Source organism: Molothrus aeneus, chromosome 24, assembly GCF_037042795.1.
Source record: "Molothrus aeneus isolate 106 chromosome 24, BPBGC_Maene_1.0, whole genome shotgun sequence".
Taxonomy (NCBI): domain Eukaryota; kingdom Metazoa; phylum Chordata; class Aves; order Passeriformes; family Icteridae; genus Molothrus; species Molothrus aeneus.
In genome coordinates, this window is record NC_089669.1 from 3093887 (window position 1) to 3110024 (window position 16138).

Sequence of the window (16138 nt, forward strand, 5' to 3'; positions counted from 1 at the left end):
CTTTTATATTCCCGTATTTACTAATATCCCCCAGGAATCTGTGCCAGGAAGTTCCTCCTTCCCTCTCAGCTATTCCGCACCCCCAAATCCAAGGAAAACAAGAAATTCCTCACTTTTCAGCCCCAAACTCTTCCTATTTGGACCCTTTTTAACCCTCTCTGCTTCCCTCCCCTAAAATATCCGTGTTTGAAATGGATTTAGAGCTCTTTGTTGTTCTTTTGGGATCTGCATTTGTTACCAGAGGGATAAAAGGTGTCTGGGTGGAAAATCCTGGGAGATTGGATGGGATCTTGTCCCTGTTGAGTAAGAAATGACACAGACTCACCAGAAGGATGGTTTGGACAGCAAAACATAACTTTTCTTCAGATTCCCCATTTTTTATACTTTCTTCCCGTACAGATAGACCCGATTGCTCAATTAATTACTACATTTCACCTGACTGGCTAATTAACAAAGCATCTTTCTTATAAACAATCTTTGAGAAAAACAGGAAAACAGAGAGTAGGAAAACAGAGAGTAGGAAAACAACACCTGCAGGTTGTTTATAATAATAAGCTGTCATTATTTATCTTAAACTCCCTGAAGTCTCAACAGCCGATTCTGGGAAAACTCACCTGGTTTTCTCACTCTCTGGCCAGGCTGTCACTTCCACAGCATCTGGCAGCAGCGAGGGGAACATCTGGATCCTGGCTGGGAATGGGATTGTTTGGAGACCAGTTGGAAAAAATGCCAATCCTAGAATTCTGCTGGATCAATGCCAGGATTTTTTTGGGACAACAGCTCTAGACCCCTGAGCTCATCCCGACGCCCTGAGGGGTTGGATATCCCTCAGTAATTTTTACACATAAAATACAATTATTATTAATTTTTTCAACCGCAAATCCACATTTTTATTCAATCCCACGGGCTCCATTTGGAGCCCACTGCTCCCAGGAATTTTCTCTTGGTCCCTGGGCGCTCACTCCAGGACTGGAGCCCAAACAACCCCATAAATCCTTCCAGCAGGAGACAATCCTGGGCTCGGGAGAGCTGTTCCCACGTGCTCCCCAAATCCTGGCCACCATTCCTGGCCCCATTCCCACCATTTTTAGGGCGGAAACGCCGCGTCCCCGAAATTTCCAAAGGGAAGGAGCCAGGATTGGCTCAGCAATGTGACTCTGGGGTTGTTTTTGTTTTCCAGCTGAGGATCCCTCTGCATGTGCCACCACCCCAGGGGACACCCCAAAGCCACCCCAGGGGACATCCCAAGGTCCTGAGGCCACACAGGGAAATTCCAAGATGATCCCAAGGAGAGCCCAGGCCACCTGCGCCGGAATTGCCTTCGCCCTCTGCCTCCAGCACCTCGTCAGCGCCATCGAGGTCCCCCTGGACCGTAAGTTTGGCCTTTATCCTCTCCAGTTCCTTCCCAAAAATTCCTCACTGGGGTGGGGAGGAGGTGGAAGGAAGGTGGGAACACCCCTGGCGGATTTTCTCCTCCACATTTGGATTTTTCTCCTCCACATTTGGATTTTTCTCCTCCACATTTGGGTTTTCTTCTCCAAATTTGGATTTTCTCCTCCACACTTGGGTTTTCTCCTTGACAATTGAATTTTCTCCTCCACATTTGGATTTTCTCCTCCACATTTGGGTTTTCTCCTCCAAAATTGGGTTTTCCTCTCCACAGTCGGCTTTTCTCCTCCACAATTAGGTTTTCTCCTCCACATTCGGAAGGAAAAGGGGTTTTTGTCTAGGGTTTCCAAGGCCTGCAAAAACTGGATTTGTTTTCTGGCTCTGCTGGGAACAAAGCAAAGCCAGAACAGGTTGAATTAACCTCCTGTCTTTTTCCCTCTATGCTTTCCCTTTGGGAATAACAGCAAATATCCAGAGTGAATGTAAGTGTTCCCTTCCCCAAAACTGCATGAGGGGTCCCTGAGCAGTGGCTGGTGGTGGCACAAGGGGGATGTGGCCCCTTCCGAGCCACTTTTCCTGCATGTCCAGGTTGGGAAAGGCATGGAAAGGCTGGAGCAGCTTGGGAAGAGCTCCCAGCTCTCTGTGCTGTCCCCAGAGCAGGGGCTGGGCTGTGTTTGCCATGGAAAAGTTGTTCCTGCAGGGTTTGGGTTTGGAGAAGGGCAGGAATCCCCTCCTGGCACCTGTTCCAGGCTCAGCCTCACATCCTGATGAGTTGGGAGCATCCCTGGATCTCAGAGGATGAAGAAACAGCCTTGGATCTTCTCCCCAGGAGATGGGATCTGCAGTTCAGAGATCAGGGCTGGGTCCTATCCCATCCATGGGGTTCCTGGGTCCCTTTTTCCATCCCTGCCTTCCTAAATTCCAGGTCTGAGCTCCTTTGGGCTCATCCTGGGGGGCTGGAATCTCTTCCTTGCACCAGGAATTTCTCAGGATCCCTGACCCAGCCCCTTCTGAGCTGCAGATCCAGGATGAACTCCCACTGGATTCACCCTGTGGGAACAGGAGGCTGGAACTGGGACATTCCCTAAGGAGACCAAGATACAGAGAGGGAATTGAGGATTTTTGGTCCCTAAAGGGAGTCCAGACTCTGTGATGCTCCAAGAGGTGATGAATTCATGGAAATCACAGGAATTTCCTCAGGATTCAACCTCCAAATCACACACCCAGCCGGGGGAAGGAGCTGAGATCCCAGCAGGAATTGCTGTGGGATGGCGCTGAGGGATCTCCCCTGGTTCCTCATGGATTTCCCATTCCTCGCAGTGCCGCAGCCCCCCACGATCACCAAGCAATCCATCAAGGATTACATCGTGGATCCCAGGGACAACATCTTCATCGAATGCGAAGCCAAAGGCAACCCCGTTCCCACGTGAGTGCATTCCCAGCTCTCATCCCACTGTCCCTCACCACTCCAGAGCCTCTCCCACCCTCCCTGCCCGGCCCATCCCGCTGCTGCCCCACCACAGGCAGGGACCTCCTTGGGGACACGGTTCCAAACTCAGCTCTTCCTTGCCATTTCAGCTTTTCCTGGACGCGGAATGGGAAGTTCTTCAACGTGGCCAAGGATCCCAAGGTGTCCATGAGGAGGAGATCGGGGACTTTGGTCATCGACTTCCACAGCGGGGGCCGGCCCGACGACTACGAGGGCGAGTACCAGTGCTTCGCCAGGAACGACTACGGCACGGCCCTTTCCAGCAAAATCCACCTCCAGGTTTCCAGTGAGTCATTCCAGGGAAGCAGAGCAGGGCCACGGGAGGTTTGGGGGGGAATATCCAGCGCTCAAACGGCTCCAGGTGTGTCCAGGAGACAGGGGAGGAATGGGGTTGTGGCTGGGAATTGCTCTGGGTGGAAGGGGTGGATTTGAGGGGATGGATTTGAGGGTGTGGAATTGAGGATATGAATTTAAGGGTATGGATTTCAGGGATGGATTTGAGGGCGTGGAATTGAGGATATGAATTTAAGGGTAAGGATTTCAGGGTGTGGAATTGTGGATATGAATTTAAGGGTAAGGATTTCAGGGATGGATTTGGGTGATGGATTTCAGGGTATGGATTTGAATACGGACTGAGGACATGGATTTAAGGAGATGGAATTGAGGGGACGGAATTGAGGGCACAGAATTGAGGATATGAATTTAGGGGTATGGATTTCAGGGATGGATTTGAGGGTGTGGAATTGAGGATATGAATTTAAGGGTATGGATTTCAGGGATGGATTTGGGGGATGGATTTCAGGCTATGGATTTGAATATGGACTTGAGGACATGGATTTAAGAGGATGGAATTGAGGATATGAATTCAAGGGTGCAGATTCCAGGGATGGATTTGGAGGGTGTGGATTTGAGGGATGGATTTGGGGGCATGAATTTCAGGGGATAAATTCCACGGAGTTTTGCACACGCCCAGAAGAATTTTCCTCTGAAACCAGGCCGGATCCAGCGGGAATCACTCCTGAGGAATCCTTCCCTCCTTTCCTCACTTTCCTTTGCTTCCCGTGGCAGAATCTCCGCTGTGGCCCAAGGAGAAGGTGGATGTGATCGAGGTGGATGAGGGGGCCCCGCTGAGCCTGCAGTGCAATCCCCCGCCCGGCCTCCCCGAGCCCGTCATCTTCTGGATGAGCAGCTGTGAGTCGGGAGCGCCTTTCCCACCTGGAATTCTGGGAATGGCGGCTCCATTGTCTGTGGGATTTAAAATAACCATGGCTGGAGCTGTTGCTAATAGTTTGGGGTTGTTTCTGCTAGTTTGGGGTAATTTCTATTAGTTTAGGGGCACTTTCTGCTACTTGTGGGCTGGTCCTGATAGTTTAGGGTAATTTCTGCTTGATTAGGGTTGTTTCTGCTAGTTTAGGATCGTGGCTTCGAGCTTAGGGTAATTGCTTCTAGTTTAGGGTAATTACTGCTAATTTAGGACCCTTTCTGCTTGTGGTGGTTTGACACGGAAATATGTTTTCTGGGATGCTGTGGTCAGGCCAATTGGTGCTCAGATTTTAATATTGGCACCTAATGTGGCCATTGGGACTGGATCCGCCTCAGAGAACACGGGGTTAAAAGCAGGGCTCGCCCCTGGGCGGCTCCCTTGAGTTTCCGGCGGGAAAAGCCATGAGGCCGGGAGAGGTAGGCCTGAGCCCGGGGATGGAAGGGGGGAAGAGGGAGGGAGAGAGACACCGGGAGCCATGGGGCTCTGGGAGACAGAGACAGAGAGAGAGACCCGGAGCCATCGGGCTCTGGGAGACAGAGAGAGAGAGAGAGAGAGAGAGAGAGGGAGAGAGAGACCCGGAGCCATGGGAGATAGAGAGAGAGAGAGAGAGAGAGACAGAGAGACAGAGAGACAGAGAGACAGAGAGACAGAGAGACAGAGAGACAGAGAGAGAGAGAGAGAGAGAGAGAGAGAGAGAGACCCGGAGCCATCGGGCTCTGGGAGACAGAGAGAGAGAGAGAGAGAGAGGGAGAGAGAGACCCGGAGCCATGGGGCTCTGGGAGACAGAGAGAGAGAGAGAGAGAGAGAGAGAGAGAGAGAGAGAGAGAGACCCGGAGCCATGGGGCTCTGGGAGACAGAGAGAGAGAGAGAGAGAGACCCGGAGCCATCGGGCTCTGGGAGACAGAGAGAGAGAGAGAGACCCGGAGCCATGGGGCTCTGGGAGACAGAGAGAGAGAGAGACCCGGAGCCATCGGGCTCTGGGAGACAGAGAGAGAGAGAGACACCGGGAGCCATGGGGCTCTGGGAGACAGAGACACAGAGAGAGAGAGAGACACCGGGAGCCATGGGGCTCTGGGAGACAGAGACACAGAGAGAGAGAGAGAGACACCGGGAGCCATGGGGCTCTGGGAGACAGAGACAGAGAGAGAGAGAGAGGAAGAGGGAGGGAGAGAGAGAGACACCGGGAGGCATGGGGCTCTGGGAGACAGAGAGAGAGAGAGAGAGACCGGGAACCATCGGGCTCTGGGAGACAGAGACAGAGACACCGGGAGCCATGGGGCTCTGGGAGACAGAGACAGAGAGAGACACCGGGAGCCATGGGGCTCTGGGAGACAGAGAGAGAGAGAGAGAGAGAGCCGGTGCCTGGGAGCGTCACCTTGAAACTGGATAAACATGGGCCTGTGCCGGCAGCACGGCTGGGAAGGAGAAGAAGTGGGGGTGCAGCCGGCCGCTTTTAGGAACTTTTAACCCCTCTTCGGACAATGAGAACTTTCCAGATCATTGACCTCTCCTAGAAGAGAGATAGAGTGGAAGATGAAGAAGGAAATGGGCAAGTGTGAGAGAGGTCTGGGCAAGTGAGAGATGGTGGAAGAATAGAGAAGAATCTTAGTGGGGAGAGATGAAGGAGTGGCTTTTGCTGGACTCTTTTTGTACAGCCATGGACAGAACCATGTTCCTTTTGACACAGAGACTGCATCCAGGGGGAGGCAATGCCTCAGAACCAAGAGGGTTCAGTGTTGGTGCCCCTCGGCCCCAGGGGGTGAAAAATTTGATGGGGACAGATGTCCCAAAGGAGAGACTGTGCCTTTTTGGAGTGGGACAAAGCATCCTTAAAAGGACAACCCTAGGAGCAGCTCTGGTCCGTGTTCAGTGGTGAGAGCACTGGACGTGAAAGGAAGAGGTCCCCATTGGCACAAGAAGGACTCCTCCTCTTGATGAACTGAAGATTGAGTATTCTCAAGGGTGGTGCCGGACCGAGAGTCGATGATTTGGGGGATGTATTGTATTGGGAATTTGGTGGGGAGGAGGAGGAGATGTATCTGTGAAGTTTTCATTTTCCTGGTGTGTTTCTTTTTTTCCTTTCCCTCGTAGTTTAGTTAATAAATTTTTATTTTTTTTTTCTTTCCTAAGTGGGAGCCTGCTTTGCTTATTCCTGGTCACATCTCACAGCAGAGACCAGGGAGAGGGTATTCTCATGGGGACACTGGCATTGTCCCGGTGTCAAACCATGACACTGCTAGTTTGGGGTAGTTTAGGGTTGTTACTGGTAGTTTAGGGTTTTTTTTTTTCTGCTAACTTTGGACACTTTCTGCTAGGTTAGGTCATGGCTGGTAGTTTAGGGTAATTACTGCTAATTAAAGGTACTTTCTGCTAATTTAGGTTTTTTTTTCTGCTAACTTAGGACACCTTCTGCTAGTTTAGGGTTGTTATTGTAATTTAGGGTCGTTACTGTAATTTAGGGGTTTTTTTCTGCTAACTTAGGACACTTTCTGCTAGTTTAGGGTTGTTATTGTAATTTAGGGTCGTTGCAGTAATTTAGGGGGTTTTTTTCTGCTAACTTAGGACACTTTCTGCTAGTTTAGGGTAATAACCACTAATTTAGGGCACTTCCTGCTAATTTAGGGCAGCTTCTGTGAGTTTAGGGCCCTTCTTCCTACTTCAGGCTCGCCACCACCCCTGCTCCACAACTCACGCACCCCGTCCCTCATCCCTCCACCATTCCTGTTCTCCGTAATTCCCCGCCTGGGCCGCCCTGAATCCCCGCCTGGGCCGCCCTGAATTCCCGCCTGGGCCTTGAATTCCCGCCTGGGCCTTGAATTCCCGCCTGGGCCTTGAATTCCCGCCTGGGCCTTGAATCCCCGCCATGGGCCTTGAATCCCCGCCATGGGCCTTGAATCCCCGCCATGGGCCTTGAATCCCCGCCATGGGCCTTGAATCCCCGCCATGGGCCTTGAATCCCCGCCATGGGCCTTGAATCCCCGCCATGGGCCTTGAATCCCCGCCATGGGCCTTGAATCCCCGCCATGGGCCTTGAATCCCCGCCATGGGCCTTGAATCCCCGCCATGGGCCTTGAATCCCCGCCATGGGCCTTGAATCCCCGCCATGGGCCTTGAATTCCCACCTGGGCCTGAATTCCTGCCTCTCCCCCGCAGCCATGGAGCCGATCCCGCAGGACAAGCGTGTGTCCCAAGGCCACAACGGGGACCTTTACTTCTCCAACGTGCTGGCGCAGGACGCGCTGACTGACTACAGCTGCAACGCCCGCTTCCACTTCACCCACACCATCCAGCAGAAGAACCCCTACACCCTCAAGGTCAAAACCAGTAAGTGGCTCACTGGGGGGACCGGTTTGGGCTCCATTCCAAAGGGTTTTCCGGCCAGGAATCCAGTAAGGGAAGAGTGGCTCCCGTGGTTTGGTTCAGGTGGGGTAAGGAGGGGTTTGGGTGGTTTTGGGGTGGGTGGGGAGGGAGGGGTTGTAGCTTCATGGTTTTAGGGTTCCAGAGGTGGTTTGGTGCAGGAATTGCCAATTCTGTGTGTTTGGGGTAAAACTGGGAGTGTTTCACAGATGGGGGTTCCCAGTGTCTCCAGGGAAATGCAGGAATTGCCAATTCCTTGTGTTTGGGGTAAAACAGGGAATGTTTTGACAGAGATGTGGCATTCCCACTGTCTCCAGGGAAGTGTAAAATATCCAGAGGTAACCTGAAGCGGGAATCACCAAATCCCGATGTTGGGATAGAACTGGGAGTGTTTCGGCACAGTTGGGGCATTCCCACCGCCCCCAGGAAAATGCAGGAATCACCAATTCCATGTGTTTGGGGTTAACTGGAGAGTGTTTCACAAATGGGGCATTCCCACATTCCCACCATCTCCAGGGAAATGGAATCTTTCGTACAGGAATCGCCAATTCCGTGTGTTTGGGGTAAAACAGGGAGCGTTTCAGCCCATATGGGGCATCCCCATCACCTCCAGGGAAACGCAGGGATCACCAGTTCTGTGTGTTTGGGATAAGCTGCAGAGTTTTGACACGTCAGGAGCATTCCGGCTGTCTCCAGGGAAATGTAAAATATCCAGAGGTGATTTGGGGCAGGAATCACCGGTTCTGTGTGTTTGGGATGAACTGGAGACCGTTTCTGTATCATCAGGGGAATTCATCTCCAGGCAAGTGTAAAATACCCAGAGGTAACTCGGAGCAGGAATCACCAATTCCACACCTTTGGGATAAAACTGGGAGTGCTGCCACATTCCCACCGCGTTCAGGGAAATGTAAAATGTCCAGGGATATTTTGGGAAGGCGGAGTGGCTGCGGCTTGCTCCGGGGGATTGGAGGTGGAAAAAATGAGTGTGGAATGTGGCTGTGGATATTCCTGGGCCTCCTTTGCTCCAGGAAGTGCCTCGAGGAATGTGGGAGCTTCTGGAATCTGGTGGGAGCCTCTGGATTCTGGTGGGGACCTCTGGAATCCAGCGGGATGGGAGTCCCCAGGTGTCCCCACCGAGCACCGATGAGGGGACACCAGGGCCTCTCTCTGGAGCCTTTCCATTGGCTCCAGGCCTTTCCAGGGCACGTTTTCCTTCAGGAATTCTCATCCAAAAGGAATTCCTGGTGCGCTGGGGTGACTCTGGAAGAGGGAATGGGGGTGATTTGAGGGACACAACGACCCTGAGCTGTCACAGGGGCTCAGGGTGACAAAATCCCCCACGAACATCAACCATCAGTGGGCAGGAGCTCCCACCCATTCCCAGCATTCCCAGGAAGATCCAACTGGGAGGTGCTGGCGGGTTTTTGGGAAGCACCAGGTGCTCCTGGATGCTGGTGGGAGGAATTTAATTTGATTTCCTGGGAGCCTGAATGAGCAGGAATGTGATGAGAGGGAGCTGGGAGTGACGAGGTTTCCACCTTGGTGTAGCAGCTCCTCCTCGGTGCAAAGCTGGAGTAGGGAATCAGGGATTTAAATCATTCCAGTGAGTTCTTTCCCAGTGCTGGGAATGTGGGCAGCTCGTTCATTCCGGATATAATTTGTGAATTCTGGATATTGTCTGTGAGTTCCTAATGTTTGTCTGTTTGAAGAGCTGGGCAGAGAAAATCCCAAAGTTTATTTTCGGGAAAAATCCCAGCAAACAAAGATCTGTGGGGTTTGGAGCCTCCAAGGGCTCCACCCTGGTGATTTATCCAGCTCTGGAAGTGACCTGGATGAAATCCGGGTGGAATTTCACAGATTTGATCTCCCCTCAGGTGTCCCCACATCCTTTCACTCCCAGGCCTTGGAAAATCAAATCCTTCTCTTCCAGTTTTCCTTGGGAAACAGCTGCTGTAGGATCAGAGGCAAATTCCACCCCAGGAACCTCCCAGATTCCTTAAAAATTTTGGAACTGAGGCTTTAATTTCCAATTTAAAAAATTCTTTATCCATAAAGTGTTGGAAGGAGATGAGGTCGGATTTGTCCCAAGCTCTTGGATCATCTCAGCCTCAATCCCTGAGTTTGGCCCCTTCAAAGGGATTTTACAGCAGGTTGTGCTCTAAAAAAATTATTATTATCATTATTATTATCATTATTATTATCATTATTATTATCATTATTATTATCATTATTATTATCATTATTATTATCATTATTATTATCATTATTATTATCATTATCATTATTATGATGTTATAGCAGGTTGTGCTTTTAAAACCTAATAATAATAATAATAATAAAGATAATAATATTTATTATTATTTCATCTCCTCCTTGTCTTCCTACATCACTGTCCAGCTGTGTCCATCCCATGGGAAAAAGCAGCTGGAATATGGAATTTTTGTAATTAAAAATCAGAGGAAAAAAAACCCAAATTGCTCCAGTTCTTGGGTTTTCCCAAAGATTCCAAAGAGTAAAACATTCCAAGGAAATATTTGCTCTACAATTCCCACACTTTAAGCTTTTCCCACCCCTTGGAGAGGGAAATCAGCCCCTTTTCCTGCTGCTCCTCCTGTGTTTGTCCTGGAAGGCGCCGTGCTCCGAGTGCTTTTGGATCCCTGCTCCAGCCTCTCTCATGCTTGCTGATTTCTGGGAATTCTGGTGTTCCCTGTCCTGTCCTTGCTGGTTTTTGGGAATTCCCCCATGTCTCCATCCTGACTGGTTTTTTGGGATGTCCCCATGTCTCCCACCCTGTGCTATCTTTTGGTCTTTTTTTTTGGGAATTCCCCATGTCCCCCACCCTGGCTGTTTTTTGGGATGTCCCAGTGTTCCCCACCCTGGCCCATCCTTGCTGCTTTTTGGAATGTCCTCATGTCCCCATCCTTGATGCTTTTTGGGAATTCCCTGTGTCCCCATCCTGGCCGTTTTTTGGGATGTCCCCATGTCCCCCATCTTGGCTGTTTTGGGGAATTTCTGTGTCCCCCGTCCTTGTGGTTTTTGGGAATTCCCCATGTCCCCATCCTGGCTGTTTTTTGGGATGTCCCAGTGTTCCCCACCCTGTCCCATCCTGGCTGTTTTTTGGGAATTCCCCATGTTCCCCACCCTGGCTGTTTTTTGGGATGTCCTTGTGTCCCCATTCTGGCTGTTTTTTGGGATGTCCCCGTATCTCCATCCTGGCTGTTTTTTGGGAATTCCCTGTGTCCCTATCCTGGCTGTTTTTTTGGGATGTCCCAGCGTTCCCCACCCTGTCCCATCCTGGCTGGTTTTTGGGATGTCCCAGTGTCCCCAATCCTGACTGTTTTATGGGAATTCCCTGTGTGTCCCCATCCTGGCTGTTTTTTTAGGATGTCCCCGTGTCCCCACCCTGGCTGTTTTTTGGGATGTCCCTGTGTCCCCACCCTGGCTGTTTTTTGGGATGTCCCCGTGTCCCCAACCCTGGCTGGTTTTTGGGAGTTCCTGTGTCCCCACCCTGGCTGTTTTTTGGGATGTCCCCGTGTCCCCACCCTGGCTGTTTTTTGGGAGTTCCTGTGTCCCCTTCCCACGCTGTCCCCGCCTGCCTGGCGCTGCTCACGGTGTTTTGTTCAATTGCAGAGAAGTCCCATAACGAAACGTCCTTAGGAAATTCCCCCGCCATGTACCGCGGTGAGTCCACGCTGGCTTTGGGAGTCCCGGCTTAACCCAGTCCCGCCTAACCCCACTGACCCCATTCCCTGCCCGTGTCCCTTCTGCTGTCGCCACGTCCCCATCGTGGCCTCAGCTTTGCCAGAATTTATCGGCATAAATCCATCCGAGTGGCCACAAAACCCCACAAAGCTCCCCGTCTCTGCTGAGCGGGGTTTGAGTGAGTTAAGCCCAGCTTGGGAGGTTTGGGTTTGGTAGGGTCTGCCCCACGTGGCTGAGCTGAGTTTGGTCCCTCCTGAGCAAAGCTCGGGATTTAAATGTCAGATCCTCATCCCTCTTTTCTGCGTCTCCAGAAGAACATTTCCAGCAGGAGCATTCCTGGGATTTCCAGATGAACTCGGGCAGGGATAAAAAGAGGGGAGAAAAAGAGGAATATTTGGGTTTTTCTGAAATCTGTATGATTCCTGTGCAGAGAAGTTGGACAAGAGCTGGATGCTTCCACAGGATCCTGCCCTTTGTTGGGACAGGAAATTCCCTCTGGATTCTGTGCCTGGTGGGAGAATCCCATCCCAAAATCCTAAATCTGGGCAGGGAATTCCCTCTGGGTTCTGTGCCTATTGGGAGAATCCCATCCCCAAATCCTAAATCTGGGCAGGGAATTCCCTCTGGGTTCTGTGCCTATTGGGAGAATCCCATCCCCAAATCCTAAATCTGGGCAGGGAATTCCCTCTGGGTTCTGTGCCTATTGGGAGAATCCCATCCCCAAATCCTAAATCTGGGCAGGGAATTCCCTCTGGGTTCTGTGCCTATTGGGAGAATCCCATCCCAAAATCCTAAATCTGGGCAGGGAATTCCCTCTGGGTTCTGCCTCTTCTGGGAGAATCCCATCCCAAATTCCTAAATGGTGCTCCAGGCACACAACCCCCAGGATGGCTGCCCTGGGAATGGGTTGGAATTGTCAGGGATGTGTTGGGATAACAAGAGCAGCAGTGAGGGATTTTAGGGAGCGGGAGGTGGGGCAGGTTTGGGAATCCTGGGAATGTCACCACCTCTCCAAAGCCACCAGAGATTCCAACTGCTCCCAGATCCGGAGCCGTCCCAGACAGGATTCGCTTCCTGCCCTTCCTGCTGCTTTTGGGGCCAGGGTTGTGTGGGGTCGGCTCTGGGAACGTCCCTTGCTGTCCCCACCGTGTCCTGGAGTGAAATCCCCGCGGAGCCGGAGCTCCCTCAGGGCACAATTCCCATCCCACGGGGACTTTTGGGGACAAGGAGGGCACTGCCAGCTGGGAGAGCTGGAGAGGAGCGGGATGTGCCAGGCCGGGGCACGGCCAAGGGAATTGGGATCCTGGCATCGGGAGCAGGAGGGCCTGGAGGGAGCTGAGGAGCTGGGAAAGGCTCAGCAGCAGAGTCAGCCTGGGAGGGAGGAAATGCTGGAATGGACTGGACAGCCTGGGAATATTCGGAAAAACGGCTGGGAAAAGGGACTGGCAGCAAAATCAGCTTTGGTGGGAGCAGTGTCAACCACCTGGAAGGGAGGAGACAAGAGATGGGACACAGGGACAAAGGGAATTCCAGGGGAGAGTTTTCCTGGGCTTCTGGATTTCCCATTGGATATCTTTGTTCAGGGAAAAGGGATCCTGAGAGTGGCTCCACCAGGAAAATGGGATTTTATCCACACAATCCCATTCTGTCCCTCATTTCATGGGTGCACAGGAGAAACTTCCTGATCCTCCTGTTGTAACATTCCATGGAAAACTTCCTGGCTCCAGAGGATTCAGATCCCCCTCTCCCACCCCTGTGCAGACCTGGACTCCAACCCAGGCCTTAATTAACTCAGTAATTAATGAGCTGGGGGTAACAATTCCTCCCCTCAGTCCTTTTCCTTGTGGCTGCCCCAGTGCTTCTCCCTGGAATGACCTGGCTGGGAATTCTGGAGCTTTGGGATGTGGAGAGGGACGTGAATCCCAAGGATTTGGGGTGCTGGGGGGATTTGGGGCTCTTGGCTGCTCTTCCTTGAGGTGCAGATGCCCAGGATCCCGGCTCAGCTCCAGAGGAAGCTGGAAAAGGGGTCTGGAAGGCTGGGAATCCCATTCCCAGGATGTTCCTGAGCTTGGGAATGTGGGATCTGCTGGTGGGGATGTGGAGCACGGGAGATTTGAGGGACGCTTGTCCCAGATTCCTCTGCAGGGCCGGGATAACCACAGGAAGTGTCACCCACCCCTTGTCCCCAGGGCTTGCAATGAAAATCCCCAGAATTCTGTGGACAATTATCAGGGAAAATGATCCAAAAGGATAAATGGAACATTTCACTAGCAGAATTTCCCACTTTTTGCCCTTTTCAATAGAATTAAAACCTTGTTTTGTTCCTTTTCCTCTCTTTTTTTTTTTTTTTTTTGCAAACCTGGGGCTGAGCAGCTGGGATGTGTTGGGATGAGCACATCCCTGGAAAAGAGAGCTGATGGAGGAATTTTAGATGGGAAAGGGGCAGCTCTGGGATGTGAATCCCAGATGTTTCTGAGATGATCCCAATTCACAGCAAAACTTGGGAGCAGAGTCAGTTTTTAAGCCGAAATAAACAGCCCCAGGATTTGTTTTTCCAGCTTGGATCCGTCCAGAGGGATGAGGGAAACCTGTGACACTTCCAGCTGAAACTTCCACATGCTCAGAGCCTCTGGTTCTGAGGGAATTTCTGGCTGCTCCCTGTTAGAAACAGCCAAATATTTATTATTTATTGTTATTTATTATTTATTAATTGTGCTGTGCTGAGGCAAAAATCAGGTTTTTTTTCCGTGCTGTCCTAAGGTTCATTAAAGCCAGGAGGGTACTAATTAATCCCCCTGATTTTTAATTGCCATCATTAATACAGGCTTGTAAAATCCAGCTTACTCCGCTTCCAGTTATCCCACAGGATCCAGAGTGGGAATAAATCCTGATCAAAGCCAATCTTGGCTGATAAAATAATTAATTCCCATTTTCTGATTTGGCGGGAGAAGCTCCCGGTTGTGGCGGAGGTTTGGGAGCTCTGCCCTGGGATGGGTCGGGCTGGTCTCACCAGGAATGAGACTAAACCAGGAGCAGGGATGCAGACAGACCTGGAGAAGTCGGATTTTCGGGATAAAGTTGGGATTTTCCTGCCCTGGTAATCCATTAATCCATAACTGACTAACTGGGAGCACGCGCGGAGCCCGTGGGAGCGGCGGGATGTGGGCGTGGAGCCACTTCCAAACTTCCCATGGATGAATCCTGGGGTTGGGTTTTCCTTCCCTAGGGTGGGAATTCCAGGAGGAGCCCCCATCCTCACTCCCTTCCTCCTTCCCCTGCCGCAGCTCTGGAAGTTTCCCAAAATTCCCAAAATCCTCCCGCTCACTGAGCCAAGGAAATTTTGGTCTCTCCCCATGGATCGCTCCAGGATTTTTTGTGTCCATGCTCCGATCCCATCCCATCCCTTTCCTAACCCCATAACTTCCATCCCTGCTACTGCGGCTTTCCCGCCCATCTCATCCTGTTTTGTCCTCACTGATCCAGATCTAGGTCAATCATTCCACTCCTTAATGGAATTTTTTCCATGAATAATTAATTTCTTCCCCCTGCGCAGAGGCCTTCACTGTGTGTGGATCCGTAGGGAATTGTCTCGTGTCTTCCCTTTGTTTTTTCCCCATTAAACTTCCCTGTCCAGCCCTACATGGGTCATTTTGGTGGCTGAGCTGTCTCTTTCCAAGGGGAACCATCCTTCCAGGCCTCCAGGAAAGCTGGAAAACCTCCTTGGTGCTGCTGGAGCCCTGGGAATGCTCCGTGTCCTGGAGAATTCTGTGGAAAAGAAGCTCTGGGTCTGAATAAACCCTTTCCGTGCCCGTTTTTCCTGCTGTCCTTTGTTACGTGTTACATCCATCAATATTTCCCAATTCCATCTGATTCCAGCCCATTTTCCAGAGGCAGGTAGGGGCAGGAAAAGCAGGAACTGATGGAATGGGGACCATCCCCAGTGCTCAGTCCCCTCAGCTGCTCCTTCTCTCCCCTGCCTCCCAAACTTCCTCTCTCTCCCCTTCTGTTTTTCAATCCCAAATTCATTTGGAGCCCTCCTCCCCTTCCCAGGCACATTCCTGGGTGAGTTCAGAATCCCGGGATGGCCGGGGAGGTGACGCCTTCCATGAATTCCCGGAGACTTTTAAAAGACCCGTGTTCTGTTTTCTTTTTTCTTTTTTTTTTTTTTTTTTTTTGGGTTTTTTTTTGGTTTTGTTTTTCCTTTGGTTTTATTTTCGGTTTTGTTTCGTTTTTTTTCCTTCTCTCCCACTGATTCCAGCCCGAGGGATCTCAGAAACCACTCCCAGCTTCATGTATCCCTATGGAACTTCCAGCAGCCAGATGGTGCTCCGAGGGGTGGATCTCCTGCTGGAATGCATCGCCTCCGGAGTGTATGTACCATGGAGAGGGCAATTCCCGGCGGGATCAGCGCAAGGAGTCACCCCTGGATTGGGAAAAAGGGATCATTCCCTCCCTTTTAGCTGCTAACAATGCTCCCGTAACCTGCGCGATGAGCAGACGGGAAATGCTGAGGTTTCCAGGTGTCTTCAGATCCTTGTCCAAAGATAATTCCCCACTGGTTTGTCCTAAAATTTGGGAATTTCCCGGGAGCTCCTCACCCCCACTGTGGGGGAGGACATTTGTGTCCCCCCAGAAGTGTCCTGGGCTCGTGGTCCAGCCCACGCCATCACACCATGGTCAGGGATGGGCTTTGAGGTCCTTCCCACCCCAAACTATTCCAGAATTCCATGATCTTGCATTCCCAGGAGGATCAGGAGGAGAACAAAGCTCCTGACCCGCTGGGAACGCTCAGGGCCGTGGTTTAGGGGCGGTGGTGGGAATAAGGGTGGCCCACCAGTTAGATCAGACCTTCCCCCTGGCTTTTGGTGGCTCCCAAGATGGGAATTTCAGTGTTATTTAGGAATCCCAACTCTTTACTTGGGAGTCATTCCCTGGCC

General features: G+C 51.4%; 1 protein-coding gene across 15 annotated transcripts in view; it reads left to right on the forward strand.

Moving 5' to 3' along the window:
* Positions 1-16138, forward strand: part of NFASC (neurofascin) — an 83031-nt gene that overhangs the window by 16874 nt on the left and 50019 nt on the right. For 5 of the 15 annotated variants that reach the window (XR_010785017.1, XM_066565495.1, XM_066565499.1 and 2 more), the window contains exons 2-9: positions 1181-1372; positions 1854-1871; positions 2710-2815; positions 2968-3164; positions 3947-4069; positions 7296-7466; positions 11130-11180; positions 15460-15571. Coding sequence is in view for 14 of the 15 variants with exons in the window: in XM_066565495.1 (XP_066421592.1) it covers positions 1279-1372; positions 1854-1871; positions 2710-2815; positions 2968-3164; positions 3947-4069; positions 7296-7466; positions 11130-11180; positions 15460-15571 (872 nt within the window). In the remaining variant the exon portion in view is untranslated. The remainder of the gene's footprint in view (positions 1-1180; positions 1373-1853; positions 1872-2709; positions 2816-2967; positions 3165-3946; positions 4070-7295; positions 7467-11129; positions 11181-15459; positions 15572-16138) is intronic. The other 10 variants (XM_066565497.1, XM_066565500.1, XM_066565506.1 and 7 more) reach the window with 3 other exon arrangements.